Here is a 19,755-nt window from a genome sequence, read left to right as displayed (position 1 = left end):
CAGTCTTCTTTCTAGTTCAGAATTGTTCGTCACTTTGTGTTGCTCATTTACATAACAGTCTAATAAAATATAGTTATGTTTGTGGTTGTGACAAAATGTGGAAAAGTTCTGAATACTTTTGCGAAGCCATTGTACATATGGATATTCCATTTGAAGTTATACAGTTTGTGAGTCGGAAAACACACAGTTTACATCGGTATTCTGGATACGACAGGCACATGTCCAGCTTGTGTCACAGTCCTAGAGTTTTGGACGTAGGGATCCAACCACGGGCTTGTCTGAGCAGAACTCCTTCCACCAGGATGGCCGCTCAAGCACCTGGCTGCCCTGCATAATCACAGACCACAGATTCCTGTAAAGCTGCAGAAGAGGAAGAACAAAACCAGGATTAGTCAAAGAATATTGACAATAAGCTCATATATCAAATAAACCATTACACCTGATGGCCAACCCACGCTGCCAAGCCAACAGCAGCGTGTGACGTCACCCACGGAGCAGTGGCAGAGCTCCAGGCGTCTCAACCCAACACCCTCATCACCATCTCTGGGGATGTCAAACATGTCAACATGGACAAAACCCCGACAGCCTTCACCCAGTATGTGGACCGTCCAACCTGGGAGGGGAAGACTTTGGACAAGCTGTATGCTGACATTAAGGATGCATACAGCTCTTCACCCCCCCCCCCCCCTGGGAAGATCAGCCTGGTCCACCTGGAACCCTGTTTTGAGTCCATGGAATGGGATGTACTCTGTAGGTGCGTTTACATGGACACATTTAACCCGGTTAAAATCCTGATCGGAATAAAAATGCTTCATGTACACACCTTAACCGGAATAGTCTAACCCAATCCAGCCTGATCCGGTCACAATTCTATCCCGATGGAGAGGGCTGGTTTATACCGATTTGTGACCCGGTCAGGGCGCATGAAAACACTTATTCCGATGTTTCGGTACAAGTCGTCCTTACTGCGCATGTCTGTGACGTCAGCTACACGCGCTGCTGCTATTGCCGGAAGCTAGTTGAAGCAGAGCGAGCGAAAAGCACGGCGGGCGGAAGACAGAACTGGTCAATATCTGAGACAAACATGTTGCCGGAGACATTAAAGGAGGAAACCAAAAGCGCAAACGGGGAAAACGAGCGAAATAACGCTGACGTTTCAGGCAGAAAGCGCGGAGCGATGATTTGTTCACAGCGGAAGTTGCTACGCTACGCTTCTTCTTCTACCATTTCCGGTGCTTTTGGTCAAACTGCGCATGTCAGAATATTCTGTTCCGATCAAAAGTGTGATGCATGAACACGCAAATCCTAATCGGATCGGATTTTTAGGGTCCATGAACACGGCGCATCGGATCACAATTTTACTCTGAACTCTGATCGGAATAAAGAAATGTTGTCCGTGTAAACGCACCTAGTGAGTCACATGGAGACGACATCGACGGACTCACAGAGTGTAACAACGTCTGTGTGGACTCCAATGTCCCAACAAGGACTGTGAGGTGTCACCCAAACAACAAACCCTGGGTAACAACGGAGAGGGCATTCAGGGATGGCAATAGGGAAGAGCTGAAAGTGATGCAGGGGGAGCTGAAAATGTGAAAAAAGAGGCTGTACATGTACTGTATGTGCACATATATATGTACTTCAAACCCAATAAAAAAGATTTAAAGAAGAGAATAGTCTTCCTCCATGATGAGGCCATGGAGGAAGACTATTGGTTGGCCTTGAAGAAATTCTGGCAAATCGTCCGCTGCCTCGGAAGCGGAAAGCGGAGCAACTGACCTCGACTCGGGATATTGTCGGACGCTGGAAAGAATACTTCGAGGGCTTTCCTCAATCCTGTTTCAATGTCTTAAAACAACGTAGTTGCGGTTAGCAGGCGCAACGCCTTCATTTTTTTTTTTTTTACCTGTCCATCAGCATTGCCAATCGGTGAATTGAGAATGAAATCGGGAGGTGCGAGAACATCCACTAAGGCGACTGCATCATCCTTCAACTGCAAGAGAGAGAAAGGGAATAAGAAGATTTAGAATTAGAATAAGCTCTGAGGCAGCAGCACCTACGAGACACAAACTCATCAGCCATCTTAAGAGAGAGAAGACGCCTCAAGAATACAGCGTCTGAGCAGCCGACTACATTTTCAGTTTGAAGGACATGTGGACCACTTTTGGACGTCTTTATGCCTTCAGTGTTGAGACATAAGTGTGGCTGGACTCTGGCTTGGATCAAAGTCCTGAGAATCCGGCCACAGTTTTGTAGAAATGGATCGGCCTACTGTTAGTCACACAGCAGCATGACCAGGAAAGTCTGGCTCTAATATATGAAGGGTCTGCTTCTGAATGTTAAACTTTTCCTGTCAGGGGTCTCCAGAGCAAATAAACGTCCTCCACTTCACCCTGTCCTTTGCATCGTCCTCCCCAACACCAGCCACTCTCATGTCCTCCCTCACTACGTCCATGTCTCTTCTCCTGGGTCGTCCTCTAGTCCTGTTCCCTGGCAGTTCCATCTTCAGTGTCCTTCTACCGATATAGTCCCTGTCTCTCCTCTGGACATGTCCAACCCATCAAAGTCTGGTCTCTCTGACCTTGTCTCCAAAACGTCTAACCTTCACTGTCCCTCTTATTGTCTCATTTCTGTCCAACCTGGTCACTCCCAAGGAGAACCTCAGCATCTTCATCTCCTCCTCTTCTAGCTCCGCCTCCTGTCTTTTCCTCAGAGCCACTGTCTCTAAGCCGTCCATCATGGCTGTCCTCACCACCGTCTCTAAGCCGTCCATCATGGCTGTCCTCACCACTGTCTCTAAGCCGTCCATCATGGCTGTCCTCACCCCCATCTCTAAGCCGTCCATCATGGCTGTCCTCACCACTGTCTCTAAGCCGTCCATCATGGCTGTCCTCACCACTGTCTTGTAGACCTGTCCCTTCGTCCTATCACAGAGCACACCTGATACTTTCCTCCCCCCGTTCCAGCCTGCCTGCACACGATTCTTCACCTCCTTTCCACATTCTCTCCATCACTCTGCTCTGTTGACCCGAGGTACCTGAAGTCCTCTCCCTTCTTTACGTCTATTCCTTGTAGCTTCACTGTCCCCCCTGGGACCTTCTCATGTACACACATGTACTCTGTCTTACTCCTGCTCACCTTCATTCCTCTCTTTTCTATATGAAGAGTACTGAATCTTAATCCAATGTTTCCAAGGCCTTCTATTCCACAATAGTATGAACAGGGGCACGCAGAGGGACATGGACATTGTCCCTACCTGGGAGCAGAGTGTGAGGATGGTCGTCTGGATCAACTCGGCAGGCTTTGCACTGCTGAAGTAATTACCTGAACAGTAACAAAGCGTGTTAAATAATATTACATCTCATCTTGCATTTCCTCTCAAGCCGTCACCGTTCTATAAATGCACTCTCCAGCCTCAGAGCTGCTCCTTGTCATCCAGGATAGAGGTTCTGATCAGAAACGCCGCCGCAGCTCAATTCATTTATTCATTTAATACCCCTCCCGAGACCGGGGTTATGTAATCACCAGTGTTGGTTTGTTTGTCTGTCTGTTAGGAAGATAGCTCAAACAGTCACGGAGAGATCTTGATGACATTTTCAGGAAATGCTTGAAATTTTACCAAATTTTGTTGCTGATCCAAAAGAGATCTTTACCCTCGCCGAAGGGGAGGCGAGGGTATTGCAATTGGGTCCGTTTGTTTGTTTGTATGTTTGTCTGTCCGAGCGCATAACTCAAAAACTAGTAACCCAATCGACTTGAAATTTTTACACAAGCAAGGTTCTAAAAAGTGTTTTAATAACCCTCCTTAGAATAGGAACAAAGCCTTAGAGAAAGGTGAAGTTAAAAAGAAACTGGTGATGCTCAATGACTATTTCACAGGGGACGTGTTGCTTCATAGACTTGTATTCTTTATGTAAACACTGGTGATATGTCCTCACTTTTACATCTAAAAACCATGGAAAAACATGACCTCTAAAAACAGGAAAAATACCTCTAATAACATTAAAAATATATATTTCTCATACATTTATCTCATTATTTCAGGAAAAGATTCAGTGAATGCAATAAGCCTCCGTAAAGGTAAAGCACAAAGCAGTGTCTTATTGTCACTTCTTCTTCTTCTTCTTACCTGGCTGTTGTTACGAGCCTCAAACTCATCCTCCCCAGAGGCCTTCCGCTGTTCCAGCCTCTTCTGGCACTCCACCAGCAGGAAACAGACCAGCCACTTGTAGGCCGCCACTGGCACTGATTTAGGATGACATTTAAATAATGACTTGTACAAACGCACTGTAACGCAAGGTTGGACCACAAAGTGTCTGACAGGAATGTAATCAGTCGTCATCGGTCACTGTCGCTGAGCTTCCAGACCTTATTACCCTCGCCGAGGGGGAGGCGAGGGTATTGCAATTGGGTGCGTTTGTCTGTTTGTCTGTCTGTCCGAGCGCATAACTCAAAAACTAGTAACCCAATCGACTCAAGATTTTTACACAAGCAAGGTTCTGTCCGTGGCTCGGTCCTCCCCGAGAATGGCGTTGATCCGGATCTGGATCCAGATTCTAGAATGATTTTTACATCTGGAATTGTGCCTGTGCTGTAAACTGCCACTTTAAGAGGGAGGGACACGAATGGCATGATGGGAAAAAGAGTCCAGAAGGAGTCTTGTAGTACGTTCCGGAGCAGCAAGCTAGAGCAGGTTTGGCCCCTCTGATCCGGAAGCCCTGTTTACTGTCTCACAAGATCCAATAGTCTATTGGAGGCGGAGTCTGCAGTCTCTGATTGTCGTTTTCTAGTTGATTATGGATCACTTTAAACTATTGCAGTAAATGGAGCTTCAGAATTTGCTCCTCGATAGTTCGGTTTATTATTGGCTGATGTTTATGGAATGTGACGCAGTCATGCAGGTCGGGGTATCGTATATATTGTTGTACATACCCTGGTACAGGTTGGCCATGTGGCTGCTGAGGCTCCACATTCCATACAAAGTACACAGCTTGCTGAGTACAGGTCTGAGACCAGCTGGCGTGTCCTGATCACAAACTAGCTCTTGAAACCTCTGGAGGCAGTTGGATTCAATGTAGGCCATGGCCAGGGAACGGCAGAAATATACCTGAACAAGCACACATATACGACACACACAAGAGCAGTGAGACAACACTACCACTGTTCAGATCCGATGAGAGCAGATCATGGGTGACAAGTAATGTTTAATAAAACAATGTCTACATTAATTCAGAAAAAAACAAAGAATGATTTGGGACAGTTGGTCTTAGATTTTTAAATGCCATTATGTCGGCAAAGTTATCTCACAGTGGGATGGACTTGCGGACCAACTTGCTGGTTACCCGGCCGAACGGTCTTCTTCCCTTAAACTAAATGTTTTGTGGTATTTGAAAAGGTTTACACCTGATGTGAAGAGATTGTATAAACCTAAAAGATGCCAGTAGATTATAGTAATGAGATTCCCATGAGCTTCAGAAAAAAAGTGTTTTAATAACCCTCCTTAGAATAGGAACAAAGCCTTAGAGAAAGGTGAAGTTAAAAAGAAACTGGTGATGCTCAATGACTATTTCACAGGGGACGTGTTGCTTCATAGACTTGTATTCTTTATGTAAACACTGGTGATATGTCCTCACTTTTACATCTAAAAACCATGGAAAAACATGACCTCTAAAAACAGGAAAAATACCTCTAATAACATTAAAAATATATATTTCTCATACATTTATCTCATTATTTCAGGAAAAGATTCAGTGAATGCAATAAGCCTCCGTAAAGGTAAAGCACAAAGCAGTGTCTTATTGTCACTTCTTCTTCTTCTTCTTACCTGGCTGTTGTTACGAGCCTCAAACTCATCCTCCCCAGAGGCCTTCCGCTGTTCCAGCCTCTTCTGGCACTCCACCAGCAGGAAACAGACCAGCCACTTGTAGGCCGCCACTGCCACTGATTTAGGATGACATTTAAATAATGACTTGTACAAACGCACTGTAACGCAAGGTTGGACCACAAAGTGTCTGACAGGAATGTAATCAGTCGTCATCGGTCACTGTCGCTGAGCTTCCAGACCTTATTACCCTCGCCGAAGGGGAGGCGAGGGTATTGCAATTGGGTGCGTTTGTCTGTTTGTCTGTCTGTCCGACCGCATAACTCAAAAACTAGTAACCCAATCGACTCAAGATTTTTACACAAGCAAGGTTCTGTCCGTGGCTCGGTCCTCCCCGAGAATGGCGTTGATCCGGATCTGGATCCAGATTCTAGAATTATTTTTACATCTGGAATTGTGCCTGTGCTGTAAACTGTCACTTTAAGAGGGAGGGAAACAAATGGCATGATGGGAAAAAGAGTCCAGAAGGAGTCTTGTAGTACGTTCCGGAGCAGCAAGCTAGAGCAGGTTTGGCCCCTCTGATCCGGAAGCCCTGTTTACTGTCTCACAAGATCCAATAGTCTATTGGAGGCGGGGTCTGCAATCTCTGATTGTCGTTTTCTAGTTCTCCTTTTTGTCACAGTGTAACCCAAAGTGTACATTTACTGCACCACATTTGTGTCACTAAACAGTACACTGTTGTGCTACGCACGGTGTCAAATGAACACCTGAAGCTCAGCATCAGCACAGCCAACGCAGTCTGCCACTGCAATGCTTCATATACGGACGTTGCTCCAAACGAACCACAAATTCTAAACACGACCGCTTCACACACAAGAATATTCAATAAACTGAATGGAGATGAAAGCAGGACCAATGTTGGATTTTTCAGATATCCCTATCGTATCAAGCCAAAATTCTAGAATACCTGCTGGGTCCATACACTCGTCCATTGTTGTTGCTCGAAACCTGCTTTCCAAGATGTTCTGGAAATCATTTAGGAAGTCTACGGTGTGAAGAGGAGACTGAATCCGAATGGCACCTAAAATGCACATAGCGATGAAAACATTCCTTCTCATAGAACAAGATGATGTTCCCCTCAGCAGTTAGGACATTAAATTGTCTTTGTGCATGGAGAGCTGACCTTGCTGCTTAGCATGGAGCCAGCTGACCAGATAGTTGCTGGTCTGCTGCAGCAGGACATTGTTGTCTCCCTCATAAGTGCAGTTTGGATCGTTGTCGTTCCGCAGCTCACCGAGTCGGTTCACTGGAGAAAAAACATGTTGGTACCGTGTTTTATGTGTGCACATTATGTACAATAATACCACTATTACGTATCACATGTACAGTATACATACATGTATGTGGCATATGCCCATTGTGAATGCGCTGTATAATTACCTCCGCTGAGGCAACGGTTATGTAATCACATTGTTTGTTAGCAAGATAACGCAAAAGGCCATTGACGGATCTTGATGAAATTTTCAGGAAATGTTTATTTTGGTGATGATCCAGAAGAGATCCTGGATTCTTGATCACTCTGAAATTATAGTTAACATTGCAGTCAATGGAGGTTAAAAATCTGTTCCTTAATATCTTTATTGCCGAATGTTTATGGAGTTATGTAGGGTGGGGGCGTCTATCTTTCCACCAAATTTCATCCGGATTGGATTTTCCCATTGGAGCCTTTATGCATTAATTTCACTCACCAAAAATCATGAAACGTCTTCTGGATCTGTGTCTGAGTAACAGCCACAAAGGCCTATCTGTGACTACAGCACATGATAAGATGAGAAGCTACACTTGAGAGAAATGTAGTGTAATAAGAGCGTTAATGTGAGACCAACCCTGCATTATAAGTCTCATGACAAGCATGCTAGAAAATACAACAATTTAGGCTAGTTAGTTTACAGTCAGGAATCTGTGTGTGTGTGTGTGTGTGTGTGTGTGTGTGTGTGTGTGTGTGTGCGTGTGGTGTTTATTCATATGTTTGTGACTGACTAGCCAAATATCCATGTCCGCCACAGGCCTCCCTACACTCCTGAATCCCCCTCTGTGCGGTCCAGGAGCCCAGTGCTTTACTGGAGCAGCTAATGGCATGGATCTCTCTGCCCAACTCAGCCTAGGAAACACAAAACAGATATACAACAGTTATGATTCATGCTCGATACAGACACACGTGCACCTCATATTTTACAGACTTGTCTGTCACTCTTGTCCTTCATCAGAAGTCCAATCTGGAATTCGACAAAGTTGAAGAAGATGGATTTGGAGAAGTTTCCCAGGGCATATGCTGCTGCCAGGTACGGGATCAGACGCCATTGCTTGAAACAACATATAAAACACTTGATGAATTTGTGTAAACATTCATTAGCCAGACTGAAAATTAAGAGCTATGCTTTAGACATGCGCAGATTTGATAAGGTGCACGAGCTGTACCTGTAACTGGTACTCCAAAACAGGAATCTCTTCCATGTATTTGGGTCCAAACTGTCTTCTTGTGGCCGAGAAGCGGATGGCAATAGTCAGGGCCAGGCTCAGGTTGACCACAGCCATCCTGGTGATTGACAGCCTGCCGCCCGACAGGGCTCCTAGAGAAACCCCGAAACGCTTGTTGGGATCCTAGAGCGCACAGGAGAGAAAGCGTGTGCTCTCTGGTACATAGATCAGTACACAAAAGAGTATCGAGCAGCTACCACTAACCTTGAATGGGGTAACATAGCAGCCATCAAGAGTAACATCTCCAGTCCTGTTCAGCAGATTTTCCCGAGGAATTCTCACATTATGAAACAAAGCAAACCTGAAAAAAAAACAATCATGAGAGCCAGGTCAGAAAAGTGACCTTCATTACTTTATATTTTATGCTCGTAAAAACATTCAGTTGTTTTGTTGGCGAATATAAACTGACCGAATGTGAATTTCCTTTTCATCTTTATAGTTGATCGGGAATGGGCTCACCAAAAATGAAGTCAATCTAGTAACACCCATGGAAGGAGTTTGTTACAACACAAAGTGTGATATTTTATTTTTTAAATAGCTATAATCATGCGTGCCCAGTTTTGTGCACGTTATAATAAAGGAGCATGCCCATTTCAAGTGATCGTTGAATATGTTCCCGATATGACTTTTCCTATAAAGCATTGTGGCCTGGTCTTTAACAGGACTCTATCTCTTGTGATCCATCAGCTGTTTAAGAAGACAGGACGGCAACGCCTCGTCAATATAGAAGTTGCAATAAAGAAAAGTTGTGGTTGTTTTGCTGTTTGAGTGCAGCAGCTGTGGATTTCTACTGCGCCGGATGTTCTGTGTATGCCGGGCAATGTCCAGTCAGCAGTCTGTAAAGTTTCACGTTACCTTTCATTACCTGCCCGGTTTATTGGAAAAGCAATGGAGCAGTTCCCCAAAACAAGCAAAGAGTCGAGAGACGAGCTGGAACTATGCAATGGAAATAGGGATAAAGGCTTTACCTTCTGACCATGTGCTTTGCTAAGTCAGTCTGACACATCACTGACTCTTAAAGGGGACATTATGAAAAACTCACTTTTACAATGTTTCTACACTATTCTGGTGATTTTGGGTCTTTATCAACCCCAAAACAGCAAAATAAACCATCCAGCCAATCCTTTGTAGTTTGGGTCGGTCTGTAATCCCCTCCTGAAACACGTCTGGAAGAAATCGCTCCCCTTCTGACCCTCACCTGTGGTCACGGGCTTTGGGTAGTGACCGAAAGAACAAGGTCGCGGGTACAAGCTGCTGAAATGAGCTTCCTCCATCGGGTGACAGTGGGAGGCTCCGAAGGGAGTGCGAGCACATTTAAAATGTGGCACTGGTGTAAATACTGCTGAACAGGAAGTAGTGTTGTTGTTGTTTATTAAAGTCTCTTTTGTATAAATATAATAAAACTGTCCAGAAAGGCCCTGTATGAACCAACTCACAAAATGTCAGTGACGTAAATACAACTTCGAAATAATCACAAACCTCCTCATCTATCAAAAAGAAATGTTGAACGATGTGAGAGGTGTGAGTTCTCAGTAAACAATAAAAGTGATGTCCAGTACCTTGTTTGAGTGATTTATTTGATAATAATCACATAATAATGTAATAATGGCGGCGCAGGAGCGGTCTGATAACTATAAGCAGCTAAAACGGTAGAGTTTGAGTCACGGTACGAAGAAGAAAGCAACTGTGTCTGTTATTCAACACGATTACCGGTATGTAAAATCACAGAGCTGAAGAGTTTAGTGCTACCGAAGCAGAGCGACAGCTGCCGTTCAACCCGGGTGTCGGTGTCAATCCTGGCGTGTGTCACCAAAATCTGATGGTTTTGGGTTCGTATTCAGGTTCGGGTTTGGACGGATATAGTGAGCCTGACTGGGATTTGTCAGACGAGCGGTTCCCGTCTGGATCACCGAGGAGCAGCCCTTGCACAGCTGATTTATTGTTAAATAAATGTGTTACCACAGCATCAAAAACTCTTTTTCAAGGTTGTTTTTATTGTTATCTAGAAGTAAACAACTTTTGAGATGTGTCACTACAGCAATAAATATTAGAGATAAAGTCATCGATCCGCTAGAAATGTTTCTCTAAACAAAAAGCTAGTTTTCTGTTGGAAACTGCTGATTGTGCTGAAATCTGCCTCTCTTCCATTAACTCTAGAACGTAAAACAGCAGGAACATGCCTTTTTTTCCTGATGAAAGATGAGACTTTGATCTTTCATTCGGTCTCTGCATAGTTATAGTATATAATATTCTGTGCGTCTTGAAATATACGGCAAAATGAGCAAAAACCACCGGTACTGAAGGTACGGCATCGGCTGGTACCGAGTGAGTTAACATTACTTAAAGGGGCAAAGAAAATGTTAAAATGTTCCTTTGATGTAAAATACCCATTATCCAGTCCATTCTGGCCCAGCTTCTTGCCCATGTCTCCAACAAGCACTCCAGGTAGAGCCAGTAAGTTCTTGGGATCTCTCACCTGCAACGTAATGGTTGCAACATTTAATTAATGTGCAAACTGTCTTCTGATCTTTTCATTCGTTGCTTGCCTTTAATACCCGGTCGGCGTGTTACATGATGAGATTAGAGATTTAACGGTACGTTTGGAGAACGCTTATCAAACGATGAGCGACATCCATTGGGACAATGGCAAACTGCACCCCTCCTTCTCGACTGTTTCAGGCGAAATGGAGATGATTGAAAAAGAAACGGTCCTGGACATCCAGTCTACTGTTTTAGAGTGTTTTTTGTTTTGGGGGGTCTTCAATTTTACTCACGGATAATTATATTAACTCTTACCTCATGCATAATGTATCCTTCAAATTTAATATTTAAAGATAGAGCATTAACTTTGTCTTAAAGTTAAAGGAAAAGAAATGTATCATTCATAGACGTCATTTTCCATATAAATTTTGAATCATTAAATTTGACGTAAGAAATGAACTCATTTCTTTCACGGACAGTTTAACTTCGGTGAGGAGACTTACCGGGACGATGAAGGAGTGCAGGCCATGACACACCTGGTCCGGCGTGTAGAGCTGAGCGAACACCACAGCATGTGTTGCAGTCTCACCCAGGTTCCCCACCCAGAACTTAGCAGCCTCAAAGTCCGGGGAGTCGATCACAAACTCCTAGGAAGGAGAAGTTGGTGATTCGCTCAGTTTTTTGATCGATCAAATGAAAGTTTGAAAACCAAAACACTGCTCGCAAAGTGAGCTTGAATGATTGAGAAATATTTGTATAGTCATTTAAATTAGGTGCATTTTATGAGCAGGAATAATAATACAAATTTATAAAATTAAAAATAAAACTTGGAGAGGAAAAAAGACACAACCTTTAACTAAATTCATGTTTATTTATATAGAATCAGGTCATAACAGAACGTTATCTAACACAGGTGTAGCAGGAAAAGACAGAACCCCTCCACAAGAACAAGCACTTTGGCGACTGATGGAAGGAAAAACTTTCCATTAACAGGCAGAAACTTTGAACAGAACCCAAGACTCATTGTCATTGTGCATTTCATACAAACTCATTTTTGTGCGCTGACCTGGGTGGTGGGGTCATACGTTGCTGTGGTCCTCATGGCTCTAGTGTTGCTGCCGTGGCTCAGCTCAGTCAATGCAAAGCAACCAAAGGTCTATAAACAGATAAACAGTTTGACATTGTGAGTTCATGGAGATGACTGTACTGCCCCTAAATGTAGTCCTGTGCAGATGACTGCAAATATGTCGATTGCAAATGTCTGTAATTGATCTCTATGTGCGCCCCCTCACTTCCTCCCACAATTGGGCCCAATCGCGTGCTTGCAGAGTCGATCGGAATCAGGCGTTACCTCCGGATCGGGACTCGGATATATATGGATAGTTATTTCAGATCTGAAGTTACGCGTTGGAACAGAGTGAGCCCTCTCGGCATGACATCACTTCCTGTGACACTATTGGTTGAATGCTGTCAACCGGGGAAAAACGCAGAAGCAGCTTGAAGCTAGTCACGCGAATATGTCTGCGGTGTGGAAGTATTTGAAGTCGATGACAAAAACCTTTGCGATTGAAGTGCTGTTCATTTTATTTTATTTTTTCCGAACTTGTCTGCATTTGTGCTCGACTGTGACAACATACATAACGTCAGTCAGTGCTAGCGTTCTAAACCTGTTTTGTTTTCAATGACATGCTCGTGGAATCGATATCACAATATCTGGAAAAACACGCGTTTCTCAGGTGCCTCATCGGAATAAACCCTGAGCGAGGCAGAAAGGCTGGAAGATGTCTTTCCAACAAAACAGGAAAAGTCACAGTATTTGACATTTCTTGTTGTAACTAGTCCAAGTCCAAAGTGAAAAAAAATATTTTATTCATTACTTGAATGTTCGAGCTACGCCACAGAAGTGCTCTGTTTAAGAGTTAAATGTTGAAATAAGACGAATAGAGTAAAAAATAAGGGACATCCTGGATCCGTTTCTTCACTCCTCTTTAAACATTTTTTTTATATACGATAGAAGTATCGGATCGGTACTCGGTATTGGTTCAAAATCAAATGTCTCGGACACAAATAAAACCACTGATACACTGTAAAGTTACAGTCAGGATAGAGCTACGATGATTTACCGTCATGTCTTCACAGTTCAAAACATGTTTTCTGTGTCTCTCTGATCCTGTGTTTGCCACAGTCGCACCAAACATCTGAAAGGGAAGATGATGTCAGCATCTTTTACAGGAACGCACCAGTGAATGTAAAGATGGCTACAGCAATGCTAACACGCTAATAGTGAATAATGTCTGAAAAATCCGCCTCAGTTCAATTAGAAAGGAAAGCAGATTCATATCAAACAGTGGTCTCAAAATGTATTGCCTCTCCTTTTGTGAGTATCTCAACCTAAACTGTGCGGAATCTTTTAAAGTTTATTAGAAAAACTTGAGTAAACATAAAATACGACATTTTGATTTTGTTTGTGTTACTTTAGAGGAGGGATTGCACCAGGGATTATCTCTGAGCACATTTTTGTTTGTCATAGTGATGGACAGATCATCCCTTTTCCAGTGACGTGCGGTGGGGTTCATGTCTGGTGAGGCACAGTCAGATTTACAAATAAATGAACCTACGGCTTGTTCATCATTTGATTGGCAACATTTAACGTGTTTTGTTTAAAAATTCGTATCAGAATTTTTTACATATTGTCAAAAACCTGGCTCATCAGTTTATGACAAAAAGGGGAGACCACACATAATCTCTGTATTTACAAGAGATTTAATGAAATTATTCAACTCTGGGTATCAGTGTGCGTGCAGCGTTGAATGTGTGTGATTGCCTGTGTTGATCAGTTAAAGTTTAACTGATGTTTATGTGAGGGTCATGTTGCTGCACTCGTTAATTTGCCTTATTACGCACACCTGTTTCTGCCTCTCGCTCCTGGACCTGCGGCGTGGGGATTGGCTGCGGTCACCCCGGGCGCACCTGAGGCAGATTGAGCCAAATCGCCACCAGCCCTCATAAGCCCTGGTCCGCCCGCTGTTCCCCGTCGGACTACTCTTCGGTTCTCGTTTCTACGTGCAGCACGTCTTTCTGCCGCTCCCCGTCCCCGCTCCCCGTCCCCGCTCCCCGGGTCTCACCTCGTCCTTGCCGACCGCAGCTGATCCGTGCGCCCGGGTCCTGCGTAGCATTTTCTTTTTTTTGTGACTGGTTTTTATTGGAGCTGGCTTTTTGGTTTTTCTTTCTCGGCTGTGTTTTTTGTCATATAGATATTTTCATTGGGCTCCAGCCGCCCCGCAATCCTGTGTGCGGCTCCAGGATATTGTGCTTCCTGATGGACATATCAGTAAAATGTAAAGTCCACGATCGCGACATCTCCGTCCTCTGTTCCCTGGGGTCCCCTCGCACCCCTCGCACCCGTCCACAACAGTATAACTGTTAAACATATGTTCTGACTCTGAGACGTGTGTGTGTGTCTCCAGCCGGGGCGTGCGCGCTGCGGTTCTGCTCGTGTTTGGAGGCTTCTCGGTAAATTCTTCATGTCGCAATATCCCATCCGAGTCCAGACATTGTCAGAAGTTGAGAAAAGAAGGCAAGAAAAGCAGGAAGCACGGGTGCTTGCTTGACGTCCAGACATCCAGACAGCCAGCGCTTCCGTGTTTACAAGCCCATTTCGAACGAGCGGATCAGCTGATAAGTGCGCTGAATCACTCACGGGTCTCCTATGGGCTGGAGGCCATATTACACATGGCCTCATTCTGCAGTATTTTAATGCCGCTGAGCACAAGAATACGTGACGCACTAATTGTATTATTAAAAATTAAAAAATCATAAAATATATAATGTAGTATCACTGATGTTATATTATATATTACATGATTTTTATATTATTTTTAATACAAATACATGTTTTTTATATGGTTTTGTATGACTGCACGTCACTGCCCTTTTCATATGGGGGGATTATTGTACTGTAAAACCTTCTATCTCATTAACTAAAATTATTGTTTAAAACTTATATTTTGTGTCAACTCAAGTTGTGTTTTGTCGGCGTTGAATTTAGATTTAAGATCTGACACAGTTTAGTATGACAGACACACACACACACACACACACACACACACACAAACAGGTGAGGATCTCGTACTTTCAACCACTCACCCCTTTGTTGAGAAAGTACTTTGCGGAAACGCTCCAGTCATACATGCCCAGACAAGCATTGAGCACCACAGATTTCCAGGGGTTGGAAATCGACTCTTCATTTGTCAAGAAGCAATAGCGGAGGAGTTGTTTCACCCTGTGGATTTTCATAAGAAGGTAAATTAATTGCTGTGAGGATGAATTAACAATGAATGAAACTTTCTTCTATGTTGATAAAACGGTACCTGAGGAAGGTTAGTTCTCTCATCTTCTCAAGAGGGATGTCTTCACCAGGATGACGTGCAAACAGTGCATCATTTTCGAGTGTCTTGAACACATGTTGCTGTAGGATGAAAGAAACAATACACTGGATATGTAGAGGGAAAAACTAGAGGGATTCAAAGAGGTTCCTTTATTGCTGAGATTATGCAAAGGGATACGGTACTTTTCTTTCCAGGTCCTGCTGAAAGTTTCTTTATAAAGTAAGTATAATTCTGAATCAGGTCAGTGATCGATTGATTACCTCTGCCAAAGACAAGTTCCCATCATATTTCCTCTATGCAGACATTTGCCACGGCTGTGAAAACTGACAACCAATAACACATGATGCTTTGCTTTCTACCTCAACTTGACACGTGTGATTCAGTGTACCGGTACTAGAAAGCCCTGGCAGTACAAGCATTTCAAATGAGGATAAGGTTAGAGTTAGTGAACGGGCAAGAGAAGGAGACAATATGCATTACATTACACATTTAAATCGTGCCAGAGGATCCTGAACTCAATTCTAAGCATGTGTCACTAAAACAAAAAATATTAGAGCCAAAGTCTAGAAATGTTTCTCTGCACAAGAAGATGGTTTTCTCTGGGTTTTTTGTTCTGCCTCTGTTCAATGGTCAATAACTCTAGAACGGCTGGTACTCAGCGTATGGCTGATGATGATGATGATGATGAATATATTTATTAGATAGAATGTTAGAGTACGAGTACAGTCACACAGTAGCATGTATTACAGTACAAGTACCGTCAAATAGTAGTATGTATTACAGTACAAGTACAGTTAAACATCCTGTCTAAGAGGAGCATTTCAAAAAAGCCCTTGCGGTCTTGTTTCCGTTGAAAGTCCTTCGTACATAAATCATCCACAATTAACAATACAAATTTAACAATACAAATAAAAATAAAACCAATGTTAAATTACACAACTGATGCAACGTAACATTAGAAAAACAAAAATAAAATGATTTTACACCGCCAGTGCAAACTAACAATTAATCTAAATTAAATTACACCACTGATGCAAGATGACAATGAATCACAATAAATAACTTACATAAATTACAATAAATTACTAAGGCAATTAATATGTGCAACGTAGGTGGACAAAAAAAAGGAGGGGGGGTTTGATCCGGAGAGAGTCGTGATGACTATCTCCGTTTCTGTCCCCCTAAAAGGTGTATTTTTAGGGCCTTTTTGAAGGAGGCCAAAGAGGTGCATGTTTTGAGGGCGGGAGTCAATCCGTTCCACCCTTGGGTGGCCGTATTGTAAAAAGATGATTTACCCATGTTAGTCCTATAGGAGGGGGTAATCAGGTTGTTGTTTGAGCTCCCTCTAGTGTTGTGGCTGTGGGTGTCACTAAATCTGTGGAGGTGTTCCGTCAGGTATGCAGGGATTGAGGGGACTGAGGGCAGAGCTGCATTGACCATTTTAAATGCCAATCCCATTTTGAGTTGTTTAACCCTGTCTTCTACCCTGAGCCATTTTAGGCTAGCAAAATGTCCAGGAAGAAGGTGGGTCATGGGCCCCAGATTGAGGAGTAGCCGAATCAGTTTGTTTTGGGAGGTTTGGAGCCTGGTTTTCAGGGACATTTTGATGTTTGAATACCAGGAGGTGCTAGCATAGTCAAAGAGGGGCTGAACGAGGGCTCCAGCAAGCGTCCGGAGAGCACTTTTGTTGACAAAAGCAGACATTCTGCCCAAAAATCTTGTTCTTTGATTGACTTCTTTGATCACCTTAGTTGCCATACTATCGCCAGACAGGTATTTGTCAAGAACACAGCCCAAATAGGTAATCTCTTCTTTGCTGGAGATTACTGTATTATCGACTGTGACCTTGAAATCATTAACATTTATCTCACGTAGCGAGTGTTTAGACCCAAAAAGAATCGATTCGGTTTTACCAAGATGTAGTGACAGTTTGTTATCGGTAAGCCAAGTACGGATTCTGGTGACCTCAGAGCCGAGAGCCTCCTCAACCTGCACTTTGTCCTCTCCTGAAATCAGGAGTGCTGAGTCATCAGCAAACAGGAACAATTTACAGTTACAGGCAGCACTCATGTCGTTAATGTATAGGAGGAACAGTAACGGTCCTAGAATGCTGCCCTGAGGAACCCCACAGCTCACCGGGAGGGACGAGGACAAGGTTCCGTTTATGTCTACCATTTGTTCTCGTCCCTCTAGGTACGATTTCATCCAGTTTGTTGATGTGCTATCAAAATCAATCGCCCCTAGTTTATTCAATAGGATTGAATGGTTAACGGTGTCAAAGGCCTTCTGGAGGTCCAGCATGACCATGCCGCAGTATTTGCCCGAGTCTACTTCACGCTTAATGTAGTCGGTCAGATATATGAGGCACGTGTCAGTGGAGTGGGATGTTCTGAAGCCTGATTGGAATTCAAAGAGCAGGTTATGCTCAGCGAGGTAGCGGTTGATTTGCTCCTGGATTATTCTCTCCATAACCTTTGAGATGGAACAAAGGATGGAAACAGGGTGGTAGTTGCCAGGTTCTAATTTGTTTCCTTTTTTATACAGAGGGATAACCCGCGCCGTCTTGAATTCCTGTGGGACGTGGCACTGATTGATGGATAAATTTATCAGATGGGTTACCACGCGGGCGATAGAGACAGCTGCGTCTCTGAGGAACCGGGCGGGTATGTTGTCAAGGCCTGTGGCCTTGTTAGGTCGAAGGGCAATTAGTTGTTTTAGCACATCAACGGTATTTACAGGTGTGAAAGAGAAAGTGTCCTTTTTAGCACCTAGCTTCTCATAGTGAGTTTGGATGTGGTCAGAACCATACAGACCTGAATGTGGGGGGAGTTTGCTGACCAACAGGGTGGCAATAGTGGTGAAAAAGCTGTTAAAACAATTAGCTACCACCAACCTGTCGGTCTGGAGCGAACCACTTGAGTTAATGCAGATATTACTGGTTTTTGTTTGGAGTCTGTTGCTGCAGCCTAATTGTTTTAGGGCCTCCCACAGTTTTTGTGGGTTGCTTTTGTTTGCCTCAATGTTCTCATTTAAGAAATTCTTTTTGGCATTTTTTATCATTTTGTTAACCTCATTCCGTAGTTTTCTGCTTTTTTCAAGTAGTTCCTCGTTGTTGGTTTTTCTGTACTCAGAGTAACATTTGTTTCTGGGCTTGATGGCATTCAATATTTCCCCCTTCATCCAAGGTTCTGTACGGGCTCTGACCCGAACAGCTGTTATGGGTGCTATCTTATCGATTACAGACAGAAATGCAGATTTAAAGGAAGACCAGGTCCCCTCGACAGAGGCGGAGTTTAAAGTTTCAGACCAATCAGTTTCCTTCAGCACTGTTGTTAGAGCTTCTGAGGAGTAATGCTTCATGGTTCTGCAGTTTATTGTGGTGTTACAATGGGCTGCAGGTCTATGAATTTTTCGAGTGCAGAAGATCATGTTGTGATCACTTAGATTGCACTCGATGACACCACTGTTTTTGATTCTAGATTTGTCCGATGTCAGGATTAGGTCTATGATGGTTCTAGAAGTGGTGCTTACCCTTGTAAATTGCTGAATCAGCTGGGTAAAGTTATGCAGATTACAGAAGCTGCTGAAGGATTTGAAAGTCGGGGTGTCTTTCCGAAGGACATTGGTGTTACAATCTCCTATCAGAATGACCTCCGAGCTTCCCAAGCCGATCACATGCTTCTCCAACAAATCATAGAATGATTTTTGGTCTGGGGGTCTGTATACTACGCCAATGACCAGAGGTTTAGCTCTGGGATAAATGATCTTTACCCAGACAGACTCTGTGTCTGTCCGGCTATGAGTGATCCCGCTACAAAAAAAACAGACCCACAGAATTCAATCACTACCGCCCCATAGCCCTAACACCCATAGTAATTAAGTGCTGGTGAATATCATCCTTCCATTTTTCACCCCACACCTGGACCCCCCCCCCCCCCCCCAATTGCCTGCTACACCTTCTCCTACAGCACCTGGACTCCCCAGGTAACTTTGCCAGGATACTCTTTGTGGACTTTAGTTCCACCTTCAACACCCGACAGAAACACCTGCTGATCCGGAAACTACACCAACTCAACACGCCTCCCCATCTGATCCACCTGATCCACAACTTCCTCACCGACAGACTGCAAGCAGTAAGGGTGGGTACAACCACATCTGTACCATTAATACTGGGGTGCCACAGGGATGTGTACTGAGCCCCTTCCTGTACATCCTCAATGACTGCCTCAGCATCTCATCCACCACATCATATCTCAAATACTCAGACGATGCAGCCATCCTTGCACTTCTCTCAGACAACAAGTCAACCCGTGTACACAAGGTTGCGGGTACAAGCGGCATGCAGCTGTCTACAAATAAGTAACCAGGATACAGATTTATTCATATTTAAAAAGGAATATTTAATACCTTGAATGAATGCAATTCCTCTCCCTCTATGAAAATCAGCATATCCTTCCAATTGAAAGAGGCCTTTTTTCTGTACAAATCCAGAGGACCAGTGGGGAGGTCAGCCATCTTATGGTCCAT

At 43.7% G+C, this 19,755-nt stretch overlaps 1 protein-coding gene across 1 annotated transcript; it reads right to left on the bottom strand.

Moving 5' to 3' along the window:
* Nucleotides 1–240: 240 nt before the first annotated feature.
* On the bottom strand, nt 241–19,755 carry LOC137913686 (peroxisomal acyl-coenzyme A oxidase 3-like). The gene is made up of 18 exons (XM_068757321.1): nt 19,636–19,755; nt 15,211–15,308; nt 14,987–15,122; nt 12,964–13,038; nt 11,907–11,996; nt 11,344–11,487; nt 10,747–10,835; nt 8,564–8,660; nt 8,300–8,482; nt 8,062–8,184; nt 7,862–7,982; nt 7,005–7,127; nt 6,789–6,902; nt 5,825–5,940; nt 4,933–5,107; nt 3,257–3,324; nt 1,907–1,993; nt 241–360 (listed from the first exon to the last, which is right to left on the bottom strand). Exons 1-18 carry the CDS (start codon nt 19,753–19,755, stop codon nt 241–243), a joined length of 2,079 nt encoding a protein of 692 aa, XP_068613422.1.

This window comes from Brachionichthys hirsutus, unplaced genomic scaffold, assembly GCF_040956055.1.
Source record: "Brachionichthys hirsutus isolate HB-005 unplaced genomic scaffold, CSIRO-AGI_Bhir_v1 contig_747, whole genome shotgun sequence".
Taxonomy (NCBI): Eukaryota; Metazoa; Chordata; class Actinopteri; order Lophiiformes; family Brachionichthyidae; genus Brachionichthys; species Brachionichthys hirsutus.
The sequence above is the reverse complement of the archived record's forward strand: the minus strand, read 5'-3'. Positions and strand labels throughout refer to the sequence as shown.

What these genes read in the sequence shown, in the direction of transcription:
- LOC137913686 (XM_068757321.1), bottom strand. Translation starts at nt 19,755, where the DNA reads ATGGACCATAAGATGGCTGACCTCCCCACTGGTCCTCTGGATTTGTAC. An exon ending in TGAACTGTGAAGACATGACG is followed by an intron (nt 11,997 to 12,963) that starts GTAAATCATCGT and finishes ATCTGTTTATAG; the next exon opens with ACCTTTGGTTGCTTTGCATT. An exon ending in CAGAATGGACTGGATAATGG is followed by an intron (nt 8,661 to 10,746) that starts GTATTTTACATC and finishes TTTTTTTTTCAG; the next exon opens with GTTTGCTTTGTTTCATAATG.